We start from the raw sequence: 26,853 nt of genomic DNA on the forward strand, positions 1-26,853 counted from the left end.
CCCAAACTAATTAAAATAAGTCTGATGCTAAGTTATGTATGATTGTTGTTCTTGCTGCATTTTCTACATTATTAAGATTAAATGTTTTCCCTTTGCTTTCCAGATTAATGATGTGTCAAATAGCATACAAGTAAAAAAAGGCCTTTGTGTTATTCAGCTTAACCTGGCTGTACCTAAATAAAGTAAAAGTAAATACTTGATGAAGTAAAAAGCCCCAAAACTGCAGTCTGAGAAAAATAAATTAAAACTAATAAAATGTGAATAAAATATAATTAAAGAGAGACTGATATAGGAAAGTTTTCAATGTATAAAGAGTAGGAAAATAATTTGCTAGCTATTGATATCTACAAACATGATAAATATTCTAAAAGGAAGACACAAATAAATAATGAAATCCTTACTTTATGTAGTACATTTGGTCAATTTGAAACAAATCCTTTATTACAGCATATGTACAATTATGTTAAAAGGTTTGATATTGATTTTATTTTGATAATCATCTTTATATTAAATAAATGACATTGACTTTTACGGGTAAAATAACATTTGAAATGTCTATTTTTGTCTATTCTAGTGAAATAAATAACTGTCAATTCAAGCAAAGCACAGAAATGTATGGATAGATTATATGGCAAATTAACTTATAGTAGATATGTTATATAAGCCTGGGGTATGCAGTCATCATCCACCCTTACAATACAGTCGTATATTTTAGAATAGTTTGGAGGAAAAATAAATGATGGCAAAAATCCCACAAAACCCCTTTTTGTTGGATGAACTGTTTTCATAATACTGCATAATGTGCTCACTTTTAGTTAAACCCTTTTGTAAAGTAGCAAGGACAGTCCTAATTCTTTATATCAACCACTACTGGACAATGACGGGCAAATGGAAATGTATCGTAATGGAATCATCTCATGCCTCACCTCTGGTCTTTGAATTGCTCAGAAATTCAAGGTTAACCTTATGAAAGTAAAAGCAGCTCAAGAACAAAATGTTGAGGACTAAGAGGATGTTCCAAAAGAGACTCAAAGCCATGTAATACAGGTAGAATATTAAGCAGTGCATACAAAAGGTGGAGGTCACACACCAAAGGCATGATAAATGATTTCCATTATAGGATTAATAGAGTTTCAAGCCTATTGGGCCACAGCAGTATCCCATTTTCTATATCTCAAGATCTTCACCCATTTAGTTGGTCTAATTACAAGTTCATGCATGGAAGCCAATGGTGACCAGTTGTAATGAGTCTGCTAGACCGCGGCATGCCTTGGTTACCGGGGAGAATTCTCGGCGGACCTCAGTAATCTGTCTCAATCATGTAGCACATCAGCCAGAAACTTGTAGTCCCAGTGCTCCAAGCCAACCTGTTGAGCATCTTATCATAATGAAGAATAATTACCCTAAAACGGGCGTGAATGGCTGATATTATGCAAGATTACATTTGGATAAATCCCCATAGCTAAGCCTGAATGTCACATCAATTGATTTGTATATTTTGTTTACGAATGCCTCATTTGAATTTCGATCATGCCTAACTGGGCTGCTTTGATTTAGTCGGAGCGAAGCACTGTTTCGAAGTCGAAAACAGGAACATGTTTCTTGTGGGAAATATATGGGGATCCTTTCTTTGAATAGCGGTTTTGCAAACAGAAAAAAAAAATCCCATATCTTCGTGGCAGTTTAGCATTGAACATGCTAATTCCTTTATATTTACAGAATGTAGAAAATCACTACACATGTTAGGCAATTACGCTTGGTGCCCCACAATCTGAGCTATGCTTAGAACTGCAGTATTCCAGCTAAGTACTGTATGTTGCATGAAATAAAACAAAAATGAAAAGGCTGGTGAGGGGATCCGTAAGGCTTCCTCGCATTTCCTCCAATCATTCGTTAATGGCCGCAAGCAAAGTTAGAGTCATAATCATCCACGGAGTGATGCAACAAAAATCTGGTGCATGCAATTTTCAACATTTAAGCAAAAAAAAAGTAAGTAAATATATCAGCTTTGTATCCACACTGTGGTCACTGCAGAAAAAAATATGAAAGCTATACCTAACCATCAGGATAGGGCTGTCAAGTTAACGCGTTAAAAAAATGTTAACGCCACTAATTATTTTAACGTGCGATTAACGCATGTGTATTTGTCCTCGGCCCACCCCGTAGTTTCAGAGCCCAAAGGCTTGACGTTGTTGTTGTTGTTGTTGTTGTTAGTTGGATGGTGGGAGATTCTAGCGAGAGATATGGATACAAAAAAGGTGTTTTAAACAGCAAGCCAAGCACACAGCTGATGCTGAAAGCCCCGCTCCTGCCGCTCGCTTGAGGCAGACCACGCTTGAAAGTTTGTCGGGGAGATGCCTGGACACTTCTACGAGCAGCAAGCTTTTAACAGCGATAGCTAAATGGGTGGCTACAGCTTAACATTGTGGAGGACGAGGGGCTGCGTTAGATAATTTGGATCGCATCCAACGTGTCGACTGCACATCACAGCACATTATTTTGACCCTAGGTGGGAACTTCAGTCTCATGCTTTGACTGAAGATGATGACAGATGCGCGACATTTCGCCGACAACTGTAAACAGGCTTGTCTGTTTGAGCAACTGGCTTAGTGCAAAGAAGTAGACAGGGCTAGGAGAGAGTGTAAGAGAGAGAGAGAGAGAGAGAGAGGTTCCAGGTTTTTGTATTGAAAATATTCAGGAGAATATTTTTCATTGTTCCAATGATAATAAACAAACATTTGCATAAAGCATATTTGTCCACTCATATGTTGATAAGAAAACACTTGAAAAATATTCCTCTAAGGTACATTTAGAACAGGTGAAAAATGTGCGATTAACTATTTTAATCGACTGACAGCCCTACTCATAAGATTATTGTCCAATTTCTAAAATACCTTGATCAGCAAAATGTGCTATTTCCTAACACTAGTATGTGCGTTTGGTGGTAAGTGCTATAGAATGAATCTTGTCAGTAAGAGCTTTCACAAGAATAAGACTGTAAATGTGTGTTTGTAGCTTTATGAGAATTTTTTTTAAATAAGGAAAAGGCAAAGATATCATAGAAGCTGTCAAAAAAATATAGTAGGCACGGCATATGGTGCTTTTAAGCCATACAGTCTATTATTTAGACTGAATCCAGCTATAAAAGGACTATGTCTAGATATTTTTTGTCTCCTTTAAAACCCTATATATTTCCATGAAAGGCTTTTGCAACGTGCTTTACAGAAGATACTTCATCATCCTGCTTCTTGACAAAGGAAGTCAATACCATTTTTAACTAAGTAGCTGCACTAGGCAAACTGGGTTAAGTGCCTTGCTAAAGAGCACTTATATTGGCTCTTGAGGGATTGCACAACTCAATCGCTGTGTCCATCCACATTTCTCTTGGCCAGAAACTTATTTTTCTAGCTTCTGGTCAAAAGCCCTTCTTTTTACCTTCAGGCTGAAACAGTCCCAGCAGGCAACTTTTCCACTCCTCTGCAATAACATAGTCAAGGACAGTGATATTGACTGGCAGTTGCCTGAGTAAATCAAGATATCCTGGTTCAGAGCGAGCTAAAATAATGGCCTGTCAGCAACAGTGTTGCTTTGACGATGTTTGTTTTCTGCAAAGATGCCTCCCGTTCCTCACCTGCTTTTCCTCTGCATGCATATTAAGCTCAAAAAGATAAGTTAGCAAGCACTGAAATCTCCGTCTGTTATGTAGGTTTACTGAGGGTATTCACAAAGACAGAAAAAGTCCAACACTCCCTTGAATACATTTCCTTTCTCCAAATCTATAATGCTGTACAACATTTTGTGCCGAAAAGGAAAGAGAAAACCAGGAAAGAGAAAGGTCTGGCAGCAAAAGTAAAGCTTAAGGCTCTTCCCTTTCAGCTGGTCCATTCTCTCAGAGCAGGAGTATAATGTGCTTTCACAGAACTGGTGCTGAAATGAACTCTGAACATTGTGTCTGGAACGTTTTGTTTGTCAACATCTGTTCAGAACAAATGAAAAGAGATACTGGAAAAAACCACCCTGATGCCGGCAAGCACAAATATTACAGCTGTTGTTGGTCAGCAGGAGCTAGGGTTTGAGGAAGAGGTGTTAGTAAAGCATTCATGAGAGACATCTGTTCAGATGTAACACATCCACAACAATGCAATTATTTCAACCAGCCTTTTTTTAAGCAAGTGATTCATTTCAATGTGCAATAGAAAAATAAATGTGAGTAAAATGAATATCAAACGGAGGTAAATCAGCTAAAAGAAAGCAATGGACACAAAGTGAGCAATAAATAATGTATTTTCAGATTGAAATGAAATAAAAAAGCGATAAGCATGAAGGCTTCATATCGGAAAAGCCGGAAAACTTTATTTTCTGCCACTTTTAATGAAGATGGTGATACATGTTCTGTCTATTGGACAAATCTGTTGACTATGCAGCTATGTTTTCGATTGGGTCCGTTGGATCCAAATTCTGTGTAACATTATGTGTAAACTTGCCAGCTTTATACGGCACTGATCATGGTTGAAGCGATATGTGTGTGCTTGTAACAAATGACCTGCAGTGCCCCCAATGCAGGAGGTGAAGGGTCAGAGCAGAGTTCAGATCCAGAGAGCAGAGATGATAGCATATTAGCAATGCTAAGGAAAATGAGCAATCGTTATTGTAATTCAAAAGCTCTTAAATTCAAAGTTATCTTTAAAATGCTAGATACAACAAATATGCAAAGCCGATTCAAAAAGATTGTAATCCATCAACTTGACAGCAACTGGACTTTTAAGATTAAATAATAAGTGGGCTTGCCAAGCTCTTTTTAATCAGCAAGAGAAAGAATAACAGAACTACTTAATTTGTTTCAACAAGTTTCTTGTCAAGGCAGATGGATTATACTGTACGCTTGGTAGTCCCAAGGGAGAAGGCTGCAAATGTTACATTAGGCGACACACAAAGTTTTGTTTTCTCAAAATGAATGTTGGATGAATTCCTAAATAGTCACTCCGAGCGACGGAGGGCATAAGGCACAATTTGGACTGTTCGTAAATTCAGGGCGCCTATTTTACCCTTTTGGTAATTCATTGCAGCTCATTCTTGGAACAGCAGTGCACTCTGGGTACCAGAGCACTAAGCATTGTGATCTTTTTAAAGTTATTTTATGCCATTCTATATAATAAAACATTAGAACACCAATTTGTTTTCATAGGCATATTGCTGCAATCTATACGCTGTCATGTTTCATAATGATCATCTTTTTCATTGTCATTCCAACTGACAAGTAAAAGGCTCTACATTATATTATACATATCGATAGGAACGTTTTTCCTTAATGCATTTAATCCTACCGGTCAATGAATGCATATAGAAATAAAACGATCTGTCCAAACAATAACTCTCATTTTAGTGTCAAGTGTCAGATTGGATAACCTTTCACATTCATTTACTTGTTAATTGCAATCAACAGTGAAATAGGAGATTGTGGATGAGGGGGTTTGTGCGCTCATCTTCAGATCAGGGGAGCACCAGTTCAATCCCACTTTGATACCCACTGTAGTCAGCATGTCGCTGTGTCCTTGGGCAAGACACCTCAACCCCAATATCTCCTTTGGGGATTGCCCACAGTATTTGTACGTTTTGAGTGTATGTAAGACGCTTTGGGTAAAAAAACTAGTGATATATAATGCAAAAATAGGTTGGATCAGAATGCGTCTACAAGCAGGGTGGGGGTCCGTCATATGTTTTGTGCGGTTACGGGTACAAAGCCTCTAAATTATAGAGGAGTTGTTTGTTTGGGGTTGTACATTTCCAGATATTTTCGGGTTGGGTCACACATTTTTGGACGCAAAAAGACCTCTTCTGTGAGGCACCAGTCCCATCAGATCAGTGCTAATAACTGCAGATAAATATGGCAATCTTACCTCGCAAGCAACAGCAGTAGAACCACTATAGTCAGTGGCAGGACACCCACAATCTGAGGCGGGATGCCAGGACATCCACATTTAACAGGCAGGAAACTGGCAGGACACCCACATGGAGCTGTAGAAAAGATCCCAGGACAAAGTATTTTAGCAATAAGACATCGGCAGAACATTGATGTTGATGTTTAATGGCAGAGCAGCTATGGATTTGTATGACTTTAACAACACAGCACAGGCCTTTTCAAAGCCAACACAATCCAAACCAGCAAGGACAACCGCAGTCATTGTACTGGAGCTATGTTCACCCCAATGCATTGTAATGTTCCAGCAAGAGCTTTGGCCTTAAACCATGGTGATGTTGCCACTGGAGACGAGCATTTGTGTGGGATTGTGCCTCAGTTTATTGTGATTCTGTTGGCTTGTGAGCCATTGAGCTACTTACACAGCATTCTCCGAGTGAAGGCTAAAACTGCTTAACAGCTCACTAATTATTCACCCATGTGATTGTTCTAAGAAGACTATTATTAATTAAGTTAATTATGTATAATTAAGTGCTGATTATGCTTTACATTTTAGAGCTTTAGTTGATCATCTTACTAAGAGCAACTTACAGCAAAATAAGTTCAAAGTCTTACTTCAGCAATATTACATGCATCTAATTTTTAGGAAGTGGTGCTGCCAAAGCGGAATGATAACATGTGTATGAAATATTTGGACGGATTATCTTGATTGGGGAATGGTTGTATAATGACAAAGAAGACTGACAGTACTGTATATGTGTTTTCTCAAGCGTAGGAGGGATATATGGGAGAACTGCATGAATAATATAGATTCTACTTTACAAGTTTCCATTCAAGGCCAGCGTACAGTATATTGACCCTTGTAAAAGTTTAGATGTATTTTTTGTGAGGCAAGTTCATAACCGATTTGCATTTAACATTCATAGGTCAGCATCATCCAGCGTAGACGTACTTCAACAATGTCAAGATCACCAAAAGGGTAAACCAGTAAATGTTTAACAGCATTTGTTGCATTGTTCCACTAAGGTATAAAAACTGGCAGTTTTCCAATAAACATTTATTTCCTGTCTTCTGGCCGTGAAAAGAATACAGAGATGGCCCTTTGCTACGAGTAGCTTGATGGTTACTGTGCTAATGTTCCATAGCTCCAGGCACAGAATCTATTTATTCGCAGATCTATAAACACAGATTTCTAGTTTCTGTAAGATCAGCATCTTTGCCATGTGGAAACTCCCAAGATATATATTGGATTATTTGTGTGTTCCATGTTTCAATTGGTTTTGTATCATTAAATGACCATTTCTAGAAAGGATTTTTGCCCTTTAGCTCGCTTTTGCTCACACTGGAGTCGGTCTGGTCTTTAAAGGATGACCCCACAGGACACATTCAAGGCAATATAGGTGAGTTAGTGTTTATGAAGACCATTGTTCTGAAATGCTTGCTAGTTTGAACATAAGAGCCTATAAAGGAGGTAGGTGGCACATGGTTTAAAAATCTTAATTGCATCATGCATTCTTCGAAAGATTTTACCATTTAAACTCAATTAAATATGCATTGCATCGTTGAACAAAATGAAACCGATTATGGTTCAATCCCTGTATCTCCTGTGCTACCATGGTTTCAATCCGTGTGTTGGACCATCAACATGTAGTTTCAATCCATAATGTAAAAGCAGAAAGACGGAAAGATGCCTCTCCGTCACGCTATGGACAAATCATTGAAATTGACTAAAGACAAACAATTGTGAGGGATTTTCATTTCGGTCTGTATATTATATTGCTTTGACCACATCATTTCCACTGCAATGAGGGGTCCCTCTCTGTAGAAATATTGTTTGAGCCAAAAGGAGAAAAAATATCAGTAAACTTCTGGTTTTGGTTTTGTTCACATTCCTGTGCCATCCTATGGGTGGGTGTCCTTAATCCACCACTCCAGAGGAAACAGTGAAGTGCTACAGTACAAGAATACAAACTGAATTGTCAGCGGTGAAAGGATTAACAATGGCAATACATCTGAGGCGGTCTGCTATTTAAAGTCACCGGTGGATTTTTACTTCCATCTTCAGGTTGCTTAGGAAATTGCAGGCAATGTGTTGACTGACCACAGCAGCACTATTTCACTGTTGTAGGATAGAACTACAAGAGACACTAAAGCTACAAAAAGATGTTCCTCTTCAAACAAAATATGTCCCGAAATGCATCGGGGTGTGCATTATACTGATACTGGATGTTGCTTGTTTGTATTTATTCACAAAAAGGCTAACCCATTTCCAGTAGGCAGTAAGGCATCTTTAGGACCTTGCATGTTTTTTTCTTCACAGCTGCTGCCTGACCTGGATAAACAAAATGCTGCAGCGACAGCAGAATCATCATCATACTGCTGATGTTATGTATAAAACACAAGCAGAGACACATGCTCTCTAGTATAAAGGCTACATTTAAAAGTGAATAGTAACATGTTGAAAAAAAGATTGAACTTTTCTCTGGGCCTCAACATGTATTAATCAATGATTATACTACATGTTTTTAACAAAAATCTATTGTGAAATGTAGTTAAGAAATAGGTCAGGTCACTAACTATCTTCACCATCCGTTAAAACATTATATAAGTAAACATTTGTATGTCTCACTTAATCTAGGCAGAGCCCCGGAACATGTATTTATTGACAGAATATAAATGTGAGCTAAGTGGTATATGGGGTCAGGCAGCTGTACCTTTAGTTAAAAAAAACCTTTCTATCTGCATTACCTCCAAGACAACAGTCTCAGGACAACACTTAAGTTGACAAGCTGGAGAACAATGGCGAAAGACCAAGAGGAGTCAACAGCTTAAACTGATCTGCAGTCTGGACTACAGAGGAACAGCAAGACACAATTACAAGAGGATTCACATGAGTAACTGCAGGTGGAGCGCGGACTTCCAGACAGCCAGCCGCAGCACTAGCCAGGAGGACGTAAACATGAAGGTTTATCCGAGCATCTTTGAGCCAGCCGCACCACCTGACAAAATGATAAAGACTGACAGAGTGCAGCTGCGCAGCTCGCAGGGAAGATAAAGACCGCGCCTATGGGAGCCAGCAGTTATATCCGTCAGAAGAGAGTTAATATGCTGCAGAGACTTTAACTCCTAGTTGTTTTTGTCAGATTGTAGCACAAAGGGAACATTGAGTGTTGATTTCTTTAAAGTAAAGCTTAAAAAAACAAAGGCCACAGGTTCAAGTCTGATTAAGCGTTTCAACAATCAATGTTTCTGGGGTTATGAGTGCTAACATTCATATATCATTCAAAGAAAAGCATAATTTTTTGAAGAGCTTTTACTGTATTGAAAGTATGCAATATGGTCTTTTTATATTTGGCCAAAGGTGAATGCTGCCAATTTCTGTACTTAAGTACAACTTTCATCAATACCAATATATTTAATGCAACATGTGTCTTTTTCAAGTCCACGTATTATCTATATCCGATGATGTAGGCACTAGTTACTTTGCAGATTAAGATGTTGCATTTAGAAATATATGGGAAGCTTGTCAAATATGATGAGCGTGTAAATTAGGTAGTTGGACTCAGTGCCACCTGGACCGGTGACAGCACTGAAATGCTGCCTGCAGGTTTAAACAGCAAAAGCACTGTGAAAGAGACCATTTACATTAATGAAAAGTTTTACTTTTGATGCATCAAGCCGATTTCACTATTACAAAAACATTTAATCAGCTAAAATTGGGAATAGAGGAAATGCATTACTTAAATTGCCTGTAGGTGTAAATGTTGTTGCTGGATCATCTATAAATGGTCTTTATGTCTGTATTCAATTATTTTCTGTGTTTCTTTCAGTCTCAATGGATTTAATTGTAATGCTGTTTTAATCCTATTTGTCTCTTGTTAAGCCTTTTTGACTGATTTGGGTTTTTACTAATGCCTTTTTCGAGGTATTCAGACATTTAAAATCTATCCATGTATCTGTAATAAATCTCATTATAATGCGGTATAAAATGAAAAGTATGAAACTGATTAAGCCAGTCTTCAGCAGGCCATTTCAACTTGACCCCAAGATAACAAAGATTATGAAACAACTGACAGCATAAAGAGAGACTTTGAGTCTAGTTAAGGACATACTGGATGAAATGAGAGTGGTCACGTGTTTTTAGGATTCTCTCTACACCATTGTGCACGATACACAACACACAATGCATGTTGAGCTAAATGAATGAGATGACAAATTAAAATACCTGTACAATATGTAACAGCATCACCATTCATTTTATGTCAATTTCATTTCTAGAAAGTCTGTATGTGCTGATTTGTTTGCCATTGAGTAGCTTTCTCATTTGTTCTAAATGGAAATATTCTCCTGAACAAGAAGCATGTGACACATTAACAAAGACACAACAATCAACATCCATTGTTGAAAACATCTATGGATGAACATTCTGAATACAATTAATAAAAAAGACATTAACAAGAGCTAAGCATGTTCAGTCGTTGAAAGCTATTTTTTCAGATGGTTTTACTAGGTGTAGTGCCAGAGAGAAACACATGAATTCCCTAATAAAGAGATGTGGACACTCCAGCAGAGCTCTGGCTGCATGACAACCCACCGCTGTGTGGCTGTGACCGGTCCAAGGAAATTTGGACTCGGTCCTCCAGGATCCCACATAACTGAACTGTTCTGAAGGAGGACCGGTCCCTGCCATGCAGACGGCATTTGCTGATGCTGGGAGAGAGTGTGTAGCCTGAGGAAGCAGCTGTGTTGTAACTCAGCTGGGGTCAGATACTGATGCTGGGGTGAGCTTTACTTACGCCATGCTCTTTAAGAGTAATGAGACATTCCATTGAAACAAAGAAGAAACGGAGAAGTCAGCAGTACTGCAAGCTTCATCAAAACATGCAACTAAGGTAAATCTCTGTTCAGCTCATGGGTCACGAGCAAGTACTTTGACAAGTGTGTGACGTGCATTTTCCTACAACTACACAATTCAGTCAATGGTCTTTGTAGAAGGAGAGGTCAATCATGACACATAATATACAATGTTGCCTACAAAAATGCCTTTCATACATAAATATGTCAGAAAACAAAACCCTCTCTCTTTCCCTCCGTACCCAAATCTCTAAAACCTGTTGGTATTTTGAGCAAAACACATCATAGACATGTTTTTTATATATTTGTATATATCTGAGACCCATAATATATGCCTAAAAACAGCATAATAGGAGACCATTAAATTGGATATTAATTGTCACCTGATGTTGAAATATTGTTGCCAGTAGGTTTCGCTATGACGATGACTCAATGTTGTAAAAATTACTAGAAAATGCATTTCCTGCTGAAAATGCGTGTGAATGCTGTCAACTGTGTACATTTCTTGCTGAATATGCAGAGAGATTATGCTGCTTCCACATACTTTCAGCTAGAGACTTCGATACAACTTTAAAACGGTCACAAGACATTCAGCTAATAAAGTTCTTCAGATTTCTGATATTTGTTACACTTTGAGATTTTTAACTTAGATTGGAGCTTGGTAAAGAGGCCTTCTTCAGAGTTTAACATTAGTGTGTGTTGCGCAGCTCGTTAAGGGTTAGAGTAGGTGATGTCACAGCTAGAGTGGAGGAGAGCTTGAAATTTGCCTTCAACCTTGTTATTCAACCTGCCATAACTCTCAAACCCTACACTCCTTGGACATCATTTTTCATGGAAAGCGTAGGAAAACCTCTCTTACGTTAAAAAAAATGACTAGAAAATGCATTTCCTGCTGAAAATGTGTGTGAATGCTGTAAACCGTTTACATTTGTTGCTGAATTTAGCTGACAATGCAGAAAAAGCTGAATATTTTATTAGTTGAATGGTCTCTGAAACTGCTTTTAGCTAAAAAAAACAAGTAAGTGTGTTGCTGAACTTAGCGGAGAAATGCATACAAGTGAAATGATTTGAATCAAAATTGTTACAGCTCAAATACCTGGCAATGACTTTGTTGAAAACTTGAAAATGAAATATTAAACTGGAAGAGTAGGAGAAATAGTGAAGAAGCTTAATATTTTAAAGAAAAGGTTTAAAAAAGGTATAAACAACAAAATGTACCCTCAATGTCCAGAAATAGCTGAATAATGTAATAGTTGAATGGTTTATAGCTGAAAGTAAACTGAAGGAGTTAAATATTAAATGTGTATTAAGAAGAGAAAATAAAGTAAAAACGCTTTGAAAAGCATCAGAATATTTTAACTGCAAACTTTTGAACTAAAACCAAATGTCCCCAATAATGTATAAAATATGTGGAACGTGTTGAAGTCAGTATGAAGTCTCCATCAGACAGAAAAGAATAGGCTGAGACAGTCTTTAAACTCCAGTCTGTGTGTTTGTTTTTGAGGTGATGACGTTATCAAACACCTGTGTGTGTTACGTGCTCTGTGTTTTCGGTCTCTGCTGCGCAGGTACACCTGGTCCGCCCCTGGCTCCGCCTTCCCCAGGTGTCCTGATGACATTCAGCTGGGGTAAAAATTGGTGCTGTGCCTGTGACACGTGAGCAGCTGTTGTGTGACCAAAAAGCGAATGCAGAATTATCATTGATATTGGAGGATGCGCTTTCAGAAGGTGTCGCTGGCTCTCGCGGGTACTTTGTTAAAGACGGGGTGCTCATGCGTAAATGGACACCGCTCTTTGCATCCCCAGGTGATGATTGGTGTGTAGTATTACAAGTGGTGGTTCCGTCGAAATATCGCCAGGACATCTTAGGTTTAGCTCATGATCATCAGCTTGCTGGCCACCTTGGTGTCAATAAAACCTATGACCGGGTGCTGCGCCACTTTTTCTGGCCGGGTCTGAAGAGGGATGTGGTGCATTATTGTAAAACGTGCCATGTGTGCCAGGTTGCAGGGAAGCCTAATCAAACGATTCCGCCTGTGCCGTTGTATCCCATCCCAGATTTCTCCTTACCATTATGTGTGCAGCGACACGGTTTCCTGAAGCGATACCGCTGCGTAACATCACTGCTCCGAGTGTGGTCAAAGCTTTGGTGAAGTTTTTTTCCGTGTTTGGATTGCCAAAGATCATTCAAACTGACCAAGGAACGAATTTCATGTTGCGGGTCTTTGCTCAGACTCTCAAACAATTAGCTATCAGTCATGTCCACTCGAGTGCATATCACCCTGAGTCGCAGGGGGGGGTTGAGCGGTTTCACCAGACGCTCAAATCGATGTTACGTGCGTACTGTTTGGAGTTTGAAAGGGATTGGGATGAGGGAGTGCATTTAATGTTGTTCGCAGTGAGAGAGGTGGTGCAGGAGTCGCTAGGGTTTAGCCCGGCGGAGCTGGTTTTCGCTCATAATGTACGTGGTCCCCTGAAGCTGTTGAAGGAAAAATGGCTGGGGGTGAGCCACTTAATCTGCTGGATTATGTGAGTGGGTTTCGTTTGAAGCTGCGCCGTGCATGCGAACTGGCACAGGATAATCTGGGTGTGGCTCAGAGAAAAATGAAGGGGTGGTACGACAGGCGGGCTAAGGACAGAGTGTTTGCTCCAGGAGATAAAGTGCTAGCCTTGTTGCCGATCCCTGGTTCCAGTTTGCAAGCCCAGTTCAGTGGCCCCTATGTTATTACTAAGAAGGTCGGTGACCGTGACTACCTCATCGCTACTCCTGAACGGGGTCGTAAGAGCAGGCTTTGTCACGTTAATATGTTGAAGCCGTACACCGAGAGGGCAAAAGCGCCTGGCTCGAGCAGGGGCTTAGCTGATGATACTGCCGAGTCTATTGTTCTAACAGGGGAGCTGTCCGGTGCTGATCTCTATAAACCTGTCGCTGCCTGTGTGGTGGCGCTGTCCAGTGCTGGAAATAACGCATCTGCCACCTCTGAAGCTCCGGTTATTTGGGGGGGGGGGGATGAAGACGTTGTGGTCCAGTCGAAGGCGGTGTTACAGGGGAGGCTGCGAAATTCAGAGATCCTGGTGAATATCGAGGCTCATTTAGCACACTTACCTGATACGCAGCGGTCAGACATAGGTGAACTGATCTTGTCCAACAAGCAACTGTTTTCTGACGTACCTTCCTGCACGACGGTTTTGGAACATGATATTGATTTAGGTGACTCACTGCCGATTAAACTACACGCATATCGGGTGAACCCTGACAAACGCCGTCGATTTAAGAAGGAGGTTGATTATATGCTTAGGAACGGGATCGCTGAGTACAGCCTAAGCCTGTGGAGCTCGCCTTGTTTACTGGTTGACAAGTCGGATAAATCTGATCGCTTTTGTACAGACTTCCGGAAGGTTAACAACGTGAGGAAGCCCGACAGCTATCCTTTGCCCAGAATGGAAGATTGTATTGACCAGGTTGGCAGTGCCTCGTTTGTTACCAAGATCGACTTGTTAAAAGGGTATTGGCAAGTTCCACTAACTAGCCGCGCTAAGGAAATTTCAGCGTTTGTGACACCAGATCATTTCCTACAGTACACTCTCTTTGCGTTCGTGATCCGCAACGCGCCAGCAACTTTTCAGCGGCTCGTTAATATTGTGCTGTCGGATCTGTCAGGGTGTGCGGCATATTTGGATGACATTGTGTTTTATTCAGAGTCATGGCAAAAGCACATGGAATAGTTGGCGAAGGTGTTTGAGCGTTTGCGCAGGGCGAACTTAACTATTAACTTAGCAAAATGTGACTTTGCTCAGGCAACTGTGGTCTATCTGGGAAAAGTGGTTGGCAACGGGGAAGTACGGCCGGTCCAGGCCAAGGTGGAAGCAATCCTGGCATTTTCTGCTCCGGCTTCCCGACGTGACTTGCGCTGCTTCCTTGGGATGACTGGGTACTACAGAGGGTTCTGTAAACATTTCTCAGCTGTTGCTGCTCCGTTAACTGATCTGTTAAGCCCAAAAGTCCCTTATGTGTGGTCTGAGCGCTGTGACCATGCTTTCCAGCAAATTAAATTGCTGATGACTAATGCTCTGGTGCTTGTAGCGCCAAACTTTGATCGGCCCTTTAAACTAGCAGTTGATGCAAGTGAATTTGGAGCCGGAGCTGTCTTGCTGCAGGATGTCGATGGGGTGGAGCATCCAGTATCATACTTCTCAAAGAAATTCAATCGACACCAGCGGGTGTACTCCACCATCGAAACAGAGGCCCTGGCTATGGTTCTGGCCATTGTCGCGCTTGTGATATGTAGACTGGTTGCTGGGTGGACTGAGTGGTGGAGCACGTCTGTCGACTGAAAGTCGATTGTTGTGATTGTTTTGTTTTCTGTAAAAAAATTAATAAAATAAAATAAAATCACTAAGTCATGGTGGGGGTGTTACGTGCTCTATGTGTTTTCTCTGTCTCTGCTGCGCAGGTACACCTGGTCCGCCCCTGGCTCCGCCTTCCCCAGGTGTCCTGGTGACATTGAGCTGGGGATGACTTAAAGAGGAAAAGTTGGAGGAGAAGGTGTCTCTTTTCCCACCCTGAAACCAAGGGAATATGACCGTGGATTTCCTCTCACCTCGTGTGGATTTATATATATTTTGCTGTATTTTTTTGTGTGAACTCTGGAGGATATTAGTATAGGTTTTTCACGGCTTTGTTTCCTTCCAAGAAGGCTGTGTTTGGACCTTTGGGTAGAGGAGGGAAGTCTGGGTCTGGATCCCCTTAACTAATGACAGGTCACTGCTGATTGTTGAACCAATATACGTGAACTGGTAAACAGTCTCCAGCACATGCTCGTTCACCATTACGGGCGACGCTGCGCTTCCCGCTTGCTTCATAACAACTGTCTTTTTGATGTTGATGATCAGTGCAAATTCAGAGCATGCTGCACTGAATCTGTCCATCAGGCGATGTAGACCAGCTGCGCTGTGAGACACCAGAGCTGCGTCGTCCGCGAATAAGAGCTCACGAACTAGCACCTTCCATACCTTTCTTTTTGCGTGCAGTCAGGCCAGATTAAACAGCTTCCCATCTGACCGCGTGTGCAGGAGAACGCCGTCTTCGTCCACGTGATCGTTGAATGCATGATGGAGCACAACAGAGAAGAAGATGCCAAAGAGAATGGGCGCTAACACGCAGCCTTGTTTGACTCCACTGCGAACAGAGAAGCTGTCTGAAGTAGATCCTTCAAAGAAAATGTTGCTGACATTATGAGTTATATATATATATATATATATATATATATATACAAATATAACTCATGTCAGCAACGGTTATACAGTGGAGAAAAAAAAGTATTTAGTCAGCCACCAATTGTGCAAGTTCTCCCACTTAAAAAGATGAGAGGCCTGTAATTTTCCTCCTAGGTATACCTCAACTATGAGAGACAAAATGAGATGAAAAAAAAATCCAGAAAATCACATTGTCTGATTTTTAAAGAATTTATTTGCAAATGATGGTGGAAAATAAGTATTTTGTCAATAACAGAAGTTCATCTCAATACTTTGTTATATACCCTTTGTTGGCAATGACAGAGGTCAAACATTTTCTGTAAGTCTTCACAAGGTTTTCACACACTGTTGTTGGTATTTTGGCCCATTCCTCCATGCAGATCTCCTCTAGAGCAGTGATGTTTTGGGGCTGTTGTTGGGCAACACGGACTTTCAACTCCCTCCAAAGATTTTCTATGGGGTTGAGATCTGGAGACTGGCTAGGCCACTCCAGGACCTTGAAATACTTCTTACGAAGCCACTCCTTCGTTGCCCGGGCGGTGTGTTTGGGATCATTGTCATGCTGAAAGACCCAGCCACGTTTCATCTTCAATGCCCTTGCTGATGGAAGGAGGTTGTCACTCAAAATCTCACGATACATGGCCCCATTCATTCTTTCCTTTACACGGATCAGTCGTCCTGATCCGTTTGCAGAAAAACAGCCCCAAAGCATGATGTTTCCACCCCCATGTTTCACAGTAGGTATGGTGTTCTTTGGATGCAACTCAGCATTCTTTCTCCTCCAAACACATCTAGTTGAGTTTTTACCAAAAAGTTCTATTTTGGTTTCATCTGACCATATGACATTCTCCCAATCCTCTTCTGGATCATCTAAATGCTCTCTAGCAAACTTCAGACGGGCCTGGACATGTACTGGCTTAAGCAGGGGGACACGTCTGGCACTGCAGGATTTGAGTCCCTGGCGGCGTAGTGTGTTACTGATGGTAGCCTTTGTTACTTTGGTCCCAGCTCTCTGCAGGTCATTGACTAGGTCCCCCCGTGTGGTTCTGGGATTTTTGCTCACCGTTCTTGTGATCATTTTGACCCCACGGGGTGAGATCTTGCGTGGAGCCCCAGATCGAGGGAGATTATCAGTGGTCTTGTATGTCTTCCATTTTCTAATAATTGCTCCCACAGTTGATTTCTTCACACCAAGCTGCTTACCTATTGCAGATTCAGTCTTCCCAGCCTGGTGCAGGTCTACAATTTTGTTTCTGGTGTCCTTTGACAGCTCTTTGGTCTTGGCCATAGTGGAGTTTGGAGTTTGACTGTTTGAGGTTGTGGACAGGTGTCTTTTATACTGATAACGAGTTCAAACAGTTGCCATTAATACAGTTAACAAGTGGAGGACAGAGGAGGCTCTTAAAGAAGAAGTTACAGGTCTGTGAGAGCCAGAAATCTTGTTTGTTTGTAGGTGACCAAATACTTATTTTCCACCATCATTTGCAAATAAATTCTTTAAAAATCAGACAATGTGATTTTCTGGATTTATATTTCTCATTTTGTCTCTCATAGTTGAGGTATACGTAGGATGAAAATTACAGCCTCTCATCTTTTTAAGTGGGAGAACTTGCACAATTGGTGGCTGACTAAATACTTTTTTGCCCCACTGTATGTATGTATGTATGTATGTATGTATGTATGTATGTATGTATATATATATATATATATATATATATATATATATATATATATATATGTATTTTTCTTACCACTCCTGGCCAAATGTGTTCTGAAAATGACATGCAGTTAAATTAGCTCACTGTTAGATACAATTGATAGAATTAGAATAGAATTGGGAGGGATGAAACCCTCTTTTAATGGTCACACATGCAGAGCACACACAGTGAAACGTGTCCTCTGCATTTAACCCACCCTAGTACCAGGAGTCTAGTACTAGGAGCAGTGGGTAGCTAGTGTACAGCGCCCGGGGAGCAATGGGAGTGAGGGGGGATGTCTGGTGCCTTGCTCAAGGGCACCACGGCAGGGCAGGAGGTGAACTGGGACCTCTCCAAGTAGCAGTCTACACTCCATATTTTAGGTCTGGTCGGGGACTTCAACCGGGGACCCTACAGCTCCCAGTCCAAGCCCCTACTGACTGAGCCACTGCCGGAGTGTCGAACTTATTGCTGGCACTGCAAACACTTTATAAATGACTCCTTATGATATTATTCCCAGGCAATAACAATAGGCAACAGTTTGCAGAGCACAGAAACCTTTTCTCATTTTTATTTCATGTTTCAGTTTATCTTAATAGCATCATTCCATATTGGTCCCAACACAAGTATCGTAACAATTACTGAATGGATGTTCCAAAACTATATTCCCAAGTAAAGGCTTCATTTATGTTTTTGAGTAAAATGTCAAGAAAACTTTTGTTGGCATTTGGTTTATCATGTTATCTTAACCCTCAAGATGAATTAAAAATAACTCTGCTCTGCTACTCTGATATGCGCTGCTAACATGGTTCATCTTTTTATTCCATTATACCTCTATATCTGGAAGTATAACGTGTTGATTGGCACATTCTGTATGTACTGAATGTACATGACATCTGCCTCTAAATTATTTAATTAAAAGCCCTCCCCTCCTATCTTTTAATGTGTATGAAAAGTCTGACACTGACCATCTTAACAATGTCATCAGTAAGTTTCTGCTTATGTTGTATTTTTTTGTTCTATAACGGTAATAAACTTTTAATTTCATCTTACATTATCGCTGTGGGGCTGCCTTTGCCTTCACCACAGGATACATCTATAATTATGTGCTATTCAAAGTATGATCCCACAGTCAAGGAGACTAATGACAATCATTCGGTCACTGACTGCTCTGAATGGCTATCTAGTAACCGGAGAAGGAAAAGAAAGGCCACATACTGTATACAACAACCTTTGTTCTCTGACAAGGAGAAAACCAAAGATGATAAAGCCCCTACAGAAACCATTATCGGCAGTGATATGAACGCCAGAGAGCTGCTCTGCAACCACGAGATCTGAAACTTGTGGGGTAGTTCTGGAGCAAAATGAAGTGAGATAAAGTAGAGTTAAGTGAAGGGATATCTAACACAGCACTGAAGAGTCAAGATACTTCTCTAAAGGCAGGCTGGGTGGTGTAAAATGTGCATATATTCCATGAGTTCTTTATAATCGATTGGGGCGATTTTAGGACTTCAAACATCACCTTCTGGCATTTTAAAACACCAACTAAAGCGATTTGTATGCGTGTGTGTTCTTGATTGTGTAGTCTGGCATTTAAAAAATGTACGAATCTTGGAGGGCTGAAGTTGGACTGCAGCTAATTAAATCTGACAAAAATATTCTCATGATGAGCAGAGGAAACATGCTGATATAAAATCGAACATGATTTGAAATACACAAAATGATGTAGAGCAAGGTCACAGGAAATGGTGCGTGACTGCCAAGTATGGAAGGTGGACACGGATCACAGCTCACACACTTTGAACACAATCAGCTCTGTGCTCACTGGCATTCTCCCTAATTTCAGGGACAGGTGTTCACATTCTTCTTCCTATTCCCTCATCGCAGCAGTGAATGAAAAAAAAGAAATGTCTTCAGCAGATATGTCACGCTCAAACGCACACATAGGCTGTTCTTTGACATGCTCCGAGCGCAGTCAGCATCAAGACAGAGGAAGCTGCCAGTTTTCCTGTTCGGAGGGTTATTCACTGGATGAGACTGCATGTTTGCCTGCAAAACATCTTTAGCTGCATGTGCTGATATTAGAAGCAATGTTACAATTGTTTTTGTGTGTGGCTGTGCAGCTGGTGGGATTGTATCAAATAATGACAACACTGCTGCTCCTATGTGTGTCCAGTGAATGATACATATGTCATTATTTTAAGCATAATGATAATGTGGGTGTTAGCTGTAATGGGTTGTAGAAAGTTATATATTTTGTTTGGATGTAATGGCTCTCATTGTGGTTAGTGTTGGCTCCAGCCCTAAGGCCGCTGCAGATAAATGGACCTATTCAGAAAAACAAAAAGAACCAAAATGGTGGATAAATTGTGCCAATAAATAAGTAGGAATACAAAAATGCAGGAAATAATAAATAAGACAAGTGTTATAGCTGCTCTGATCCACAAGATGGGGCACTTTTATCAATGTTGAGCAAGAAAATAGAAAATAGTTGTGTCCACAGATGTACCCTGTAGATGTCATTTGTGTCATCAGTCGTTATTTAACCATTTATTTCCATGATTTTCATGATTTACAAATCATTTGAAAAAATAGAGCTCAAAGAAACAGACATTAACTTAAAATGTTAAACAAATATCGAAAACAAAGATACATTTAGATTTCCTTATTTTCAAACACAAGGTGTTTTGTTATAGTTGTTCTACATTAACAGTTAACTGTGGCTCTCCTGAAACACAATGTGTAGCTAAGCGAGTCAAAGTATTTTTTTACAAAAATTAATTAAAGATAAAAATAATGGGATTACATTTTTAAGTGAAATTGAATGCAACAATGTATTTCATAAGCAGATTAAACCATTAAAGGTGTTTGCAAATGTGCTGTTGTCTTTATAAAGACTGAACATTTGATTATCAATCCTGTCCATTCATATGTTACACTCCAGTGATTCACTTTAATGATCAATGTTTTGTGTGACCGTCTAATCAAACATGGAATATCATTAGCCCCATTACTGCATGCATATCTGGCTGCCAAACACCCATCATATTTTAATCCAGCTGTTGCCATTCTTCACATTCTTAGCTACTGTTTGTTGAAAACTTAATAATTAAGCACCACTGCACCTGCTGTTATACATTTACCCAAATGCTGACCAAAATCCTGTGAGGTGTCTCCTTTTGTTTTATTATGTTCTTTGACAGAAAACAAATAATGGCATTAGTCTTGTATGTTCTTTAGCAAGTGTGTTTAATACCTTATGGTACCTTGCTGGTATGCAAGAAGCCTCTGATAAACAGATTACTTCCACTCTCTCTGGCACATACAATATTTATCCCATACTTTATAGCTTGGCACTGAAGAGTTGGAACATGAGTGTTTAATGTATCCTGTTTTTGCACTTATTATAATACCCTATCATTTTGTGTGAAAACGTGACTTTATCATTTATGTCAAACTGTTGCAGTCAGCCGTTTAATCTGGAATCGCTCAGTGAACTGGTCCATCAGTGAGTGGTCTGATTGTATGCTATTCTTGTTTTTGACCTTTGTCTTTTATTGTGGCGGTCCTTTGTGGTTCCTTGCACAATGTACTGTAGCTTGCAGACAGTGGAGTGTGATTGTGTGTGTGTGACAAAGAGGGTATGTAGAGCAGTGTTGGGAAGAAGATAGATAGAAGATAACAAAATTGAATGGGATATTTCCTTTGAAAAAAATCCTAGAGAATATGCTCTGTAGCAAACAAAAGTTTATGACTACATATTGTGTTAAAAATGACATGTTTCAGTAACGAACATCAGTTTGACATTTTGTTTAGGCGGAAATTCATATTGGCAGAAGTTAAAAGTTAACGTCAGGGAAATAAACGCACTTCACCACAGCCGTATAGCTCAAGTCACGATCACTAAGGGGGCTACTGTTCGAAAAGTTGACCTTAACTAGTGTGTTTAAATTCACGAGTGGGATATTAACCAACATGCTGAACGTCAACTTACAGAACATTAAAATGTCTTAAGCTTGTGTTAACCACACACCTTATTTCAGGCATTTAACCAATTCTATTTAAAAAAAACAATTGCCTTTAAAAACACAGAAGCGCTAAAATAAAAACATATTGCAAGGTTTCAAGACTCATTGCTTCAACACTTAATAACAGGTATATTAAGACACATTGAATAAAAAAACTACATAAATACAAGCATCGACATATAAATGCACCCAATAACCCATAACAAATAATCAAGATCATAAATGCTGCTTTGTTTTTGTCTCCAAAATGTCTTATGGGACATATCTGTCTATATAGTTGAATGCTCTGCTTTGTTCACATGCTACTATCATTTGGGCAGGCAACATAGAGAATTGGAGGGATGAAACCCTCTTTAATGTATACAGGACTGTCTCAGAAAATTAGAATATTGTGATAAAGTTCTTTATTTTCTGTAATGCAATTAAAAAAACAAAAATGTCATACATTCTGGATTCATTACAAATCAACTGAAATATTGCAAGCCTTTTATTATTTTAATATTGCTGATTATGGCATACAGCTTAAGAAAACTCAAATATCCTATCTCTAAATATTAGAATATCATGAAAAAGTATACTAGTAGGGTGTTCAACGAATCACTTGAATCGTCTAATTAACTCGAAACACCTGCAAGGGTTTCCTGAGCCTTGAAAAACACTCAGCTTGGTTCAGTAAACTAAATCACAAGTATGGGGAAGACTGCTGATCTGACTGCTGTCCAGAGGACCGTCATTGACACCCTCCATCAGGAGGGTAAGACACAAAAAGAAATTTCTCAAAGAGCAAGCTGTTCACAGAGTGCAGTTTCAAAGCACATCCACAAAAAGTCTGTTAGAAGGGGGAAATGTGGCAGGAAACGCTGCACAACCAAGAGAGATGACCGCAGCCTTAACAGCATTGTGAAGAAGAGTCGCTTCCAGAATTTGGGGGAGCTTCAAAGACAGTGGACTGAAGCTGGAGTCCAGGTATCAAAAGTCACTGTTCACAGACGTGTCCGGGAAATGGGCTACAATAGCCGTATTCCCATGGTCAAGCCACTTCTGAACTCAAGACAACGGAAGAGGCGTCTGACTTGGGCTAAGGAAAAGAAGCACTGGACAGTTGCACAGTGGTCCAAAGTCCTCTTTTCAGACGAAAGCAAGTTTTGTATTTCATTTGGAAGTCAAGGCGCCAGAGTCTGGAGAAAGGCTGGAGAGGAGCAAAGTCCAAGTTGCTTGAAATCCAGTGTGAAGTTCCCACAGTCAGCGATGGTTTGGGGAGCCATGTCAGCTGCTGGTGTTGGTCCACTGTGTTTCATCAAGCCCAGAGTAAATGCAGCTGTGTACCAAGAGATTTTAGAGCACTACATGCTTCCGTCTGCTGAAAAGCTCTATGGAGATGAGGAACTCATTTTCCAGCATGATCTGGCACCTGCCCACAGTGCCAAAACCACCAGTAACTGGTGTACTGACCATGGCATTACTGTCCTCGATTGGCCTGCAAATTCCCCTGACCTGAACCCCATAGAGAATATGTGGGGTATTGTGAAGAAGAAGCTGAAAGACACCAGACCCAACAATGCTAATGAGCTAAAGGCCGCTATTGAAGCATCCTGGGCATCCATAACACCTCAGCAATGCCACAGGCTGATTGCCTCCATGCCACGCCGCATTGATGCAGTAATCCGTGCAAAAGGATTCCCAACCAAGTACTGAGTGCATTAATGGACATTTTCAAATGTTTGATTGTGTTTTGCTGTTATAAATCTTTTTTTTTTACTTGGTCTGAGGAACTATTCTAATTTTTTGAGATAGGATTTTTGAGTTTTCTTAAGCTGTATGCCATAATCAGCAATATTAAAATAATAAAAGGCTTGCAATATTTCAGTTGATTTGTAATGAATCCAGAATGTATGACATTTTTGTTTTTTTAATTGCATTACAGAAAATAAAGAACTTTATCACAATATTCTAATTTTCTGAGACAGTCCTGTATATAGTGGGTTCTTCCTAACTTATCCCATCAAAAGACAGTGTGTGATGAGAGCTGTGAGACTCATTCCGAACAGGAAGGTGGTTAAGAACCAACAAGGAACTGAAAGGTGGCAAAAAGCTATGCAGAACTGAGGGTGTTAGATGATCATTCTCAAATGACCTGTAGTGCAGTAAGGTTTTTGCTCAGTTGTATGAGAAAATTCAAACACAGCTTAACGTCATCGGTTGAGCCAGATGTGTTTGTGTCCGAGGAGAGGCTACAGGTGGTCTTACAGTACAAATACCTCGGGGTCTTAATTGATTCAAGACTCAATTTTAAGGCTCAGGTGAAAAAGGTGTGCAACGGGGTCAAATTCAGTCTGTCAAATTTGAGGTTTATCTCACATCACCTACTGCTTAACAACCTGGTCACATGCCTGTACAACCACTCTTAAACCCCTGGAATCATTATACAACAAAACACTCAACATAGTAAATAAGAAATCAGTTCATTCTCATCATTGCCCAATACTCACAAAATATAACTTGTTGAGCTGGGAAAATGTAATTAAATATGCAAATGCTTGCCTCATGTACAAAATAATGCACGGCCTAACCTCACCTCCGCTCAGACATTTTATCACCATACGCACACCTCTAACTAGATCAACAAGAGCTGCAACAAGAGGAGATTGCGTTGTTCCATTAAGGACGAGTTCATTCAGCCAATCTTCATTTTCTTTTAAAGCTGCACAACAGTGGAACTCAATCCCAGGAACGATTAGAGAACAAAACACCTGCAGTTTATTCAAATCTAATTTAAAAACATGGTTAGTGGAAAATCAGCTCTGTCAACACTGACACAATCTGCACTTTAAAACGCTCTGTTTGTACACATGTGCCTTGACCTGTTGCTATCTGTCTGCTTTGTGAATACTTATTTTTGTTTTTATGTTTTTATATATGCTTTTATCATGATATAAGCATCTATGTTGAATGTTGTTTTACTGATTGTATTTACCTGTCATTTGAAGTGACATTTTTCTTTAGGATGACTTTCAACATCTGTCCAGGGACTGCAGATGAAAAATAGCCTGTTGGCTAACTCTGGCGCATTTAAAGAAATGTTAATCAATGTGCACTGTCCCTGTCAAATAAATAAATAATGCTAGACCAAAAAACAAACAGCAAGATCTAAGTAAAATGTTGACGCACTGGAAAGCAGTCAGGAGAAGCCTCGAGCTCAATTGTCTCTATTCTTTCAATTCACCACAAAAAAGGTTTTTCAACAGCATTTTGGACAAGTAGATGCAAATGGGACAGCAATGCCCAGTTAATAGCCAAAAGGGATGAATAAGAACCAACTACCGAGTTAATTTGTTTATCAAAGCTAGGACTGCGTGAAAGATTCCTCCAGATTTTTCTGCAAATGGCTTTACAGGGTTTCTAATGGTGGTAATGATGGAGTCGGGGAGGCAAAATTTGACAACTCAAACTTGCTCTCATTAAGCTTGGGAAACAGTCTTTGATGTTTCAGTTCTTTCAGTCAATATTCAACGTAAATACACCTCATGCAGCAAATGTATTTTTGTTTATATCTTTTCAAAGATTCCGGCTTTTCAAATTGAAATGTATTTCTTTGTATTCACACAAACAAACAACAAACACATACAGAGCCATGAACACAGAAGCTCCTCTGGTTTTCTAAAGGACCTATGTTTAACTCATGCTACCTCCTCATCATCGTGATTGAACACGACAGAAACCAAAGTGAAATAACTCTTTAGGCCTTTCCGGCTTCTACGTGAAGTGCAGGCAGTGGAAGTGTCTTTTCTGCTGACCACTCGTGCTCCATGGACGACTTTTGTGTAGCAGTTTCCCTGCAGAGACTAGGGGGAAACTGCAGTGTGTATTTTGGGAGATGCCACCGCATGTTAGCTGCTTCGTGAAACAAACTTAATACCAGCTGTAACAGGTCTGATAACACATGCACAACACAGTTTGGTGTTAAACCCTCACTTATCTGGCTTAATTAAAATATTACCCTACTGAAAAACACTTTAACGCCAACCAAGCAGTCAGTAGCTTTGTCCCTTGACACATTTGTGTACCAGGTATGCTGTGAAGTGTTTATTTACTCTAAATCTGGATGAAATGATGCCACTGTGACCTATTTTTAGTGATTGGCATATAATGACAGACCATGTCAGCATTAACTGCCAGTAACAGTAAGAGCAGGCGACAGGGCATGACCTGGATAAAAAACATCCATGTTGAAATCTTCGAACAAAATATTCCTACAGTAGCAAAGAGGTAAAACATGTACTCAGCGGTGAAAAAATGAATAAATCAGGTAGTTAATCTTTAAGCAATAAAGTTGTTTGGCTGGTTGTTGAGGAGGTGGTAAAGAGGTGAAAGGAGCCTTCCAGGTAGTAGCTTCACCACTTAACCGATCATGAATTTGTAATGTCCTGGCAAGGGTCCACAAATAGCACACGCACAGTGTGACTATACCAAAATAAAAGCATCGTTATACACATGTTGTGACTGCAGTAATGAAATGGTTGTAGTTCGGGGGAAAAAACATCCAGTAAACAGTTAAAAAAATTAATGACTAGAGGGAGCAGAATGCTGAGAGAATGGGGCATGAAAGGAAGATTTTTCTTCTCCGTGAACCCAGAACACGGTTTCATTTTGTTGATGCAGATGGTGTTTTTACTGCTAAGTCAAGTATTTAACAGGCTCAGGCGCAAACCCTCCAAAACACGTTATAAGCTCAGGGACAGATGTTTACAAGTGTTCTTGCAGTTTTGTGTTCGTGGACAGTATTCACATTTAGTTGGTGTTTCAACTGTGTTGGGTTTAAAGGGGCAGTTTATCATCCGGCAAAAAGCCCCCACAGAGGAGCATGTGGTAGTTATAATATATATGTTGCTGCATCAACAGCTGCATGATTATATTATTTTGGATTTACCGTACTGATGCGGGCCAACAATCTAATACACACTGTATATAAAAGGCACAAATTAAAAGAAAGCAATTCCAAAATGTGAAGCTTTTAATGGGATGAATGTGCTGCAAACAAACCCATAGAAGCCAAGGTTCACCGCAAGAAAATACCTTGTGATAATTTGTCATATGCTATTAT

At 39.9% G+C, this 26,853-nt stretch overlaps 1 protein-coding gene across 2 annotated transcripts in view; it reads right to left on the bottom strand.

Moving 5' to 3' along the window:
- luzp2 (leucine zipper protein 2) overlaps positions 1-26,853 on the bottom strand; it is a 276,029-nt gene that overhangs the window by 179,382 nt on the left and 69,794 nt on the right. For both annotated transcript variants that reach the window (XM_079665447.1, XM_079665448.1), the window contains one exon: positions 5,898-6,015. In XM_079665447.1, the coding sequence (XP_079521573.1) occupies positions 5,898-6,015 (118 nt within the window). The remainder of the gene's footprint in view (positions 1-5,897; positions 6,016-26,853) is intronic.

This window comes from Notothenia rossii (genome assembly GCF_949606895.1).
Source record: "Notothenia rossii genome assembly, chromosome: 2".
Taxonomy (NCBI): Eukaryota; Metazoa; Chordata; class Actinopteri; order Perciformes; family Nototheniidae; genus Notothenia; species Notothenia rossii.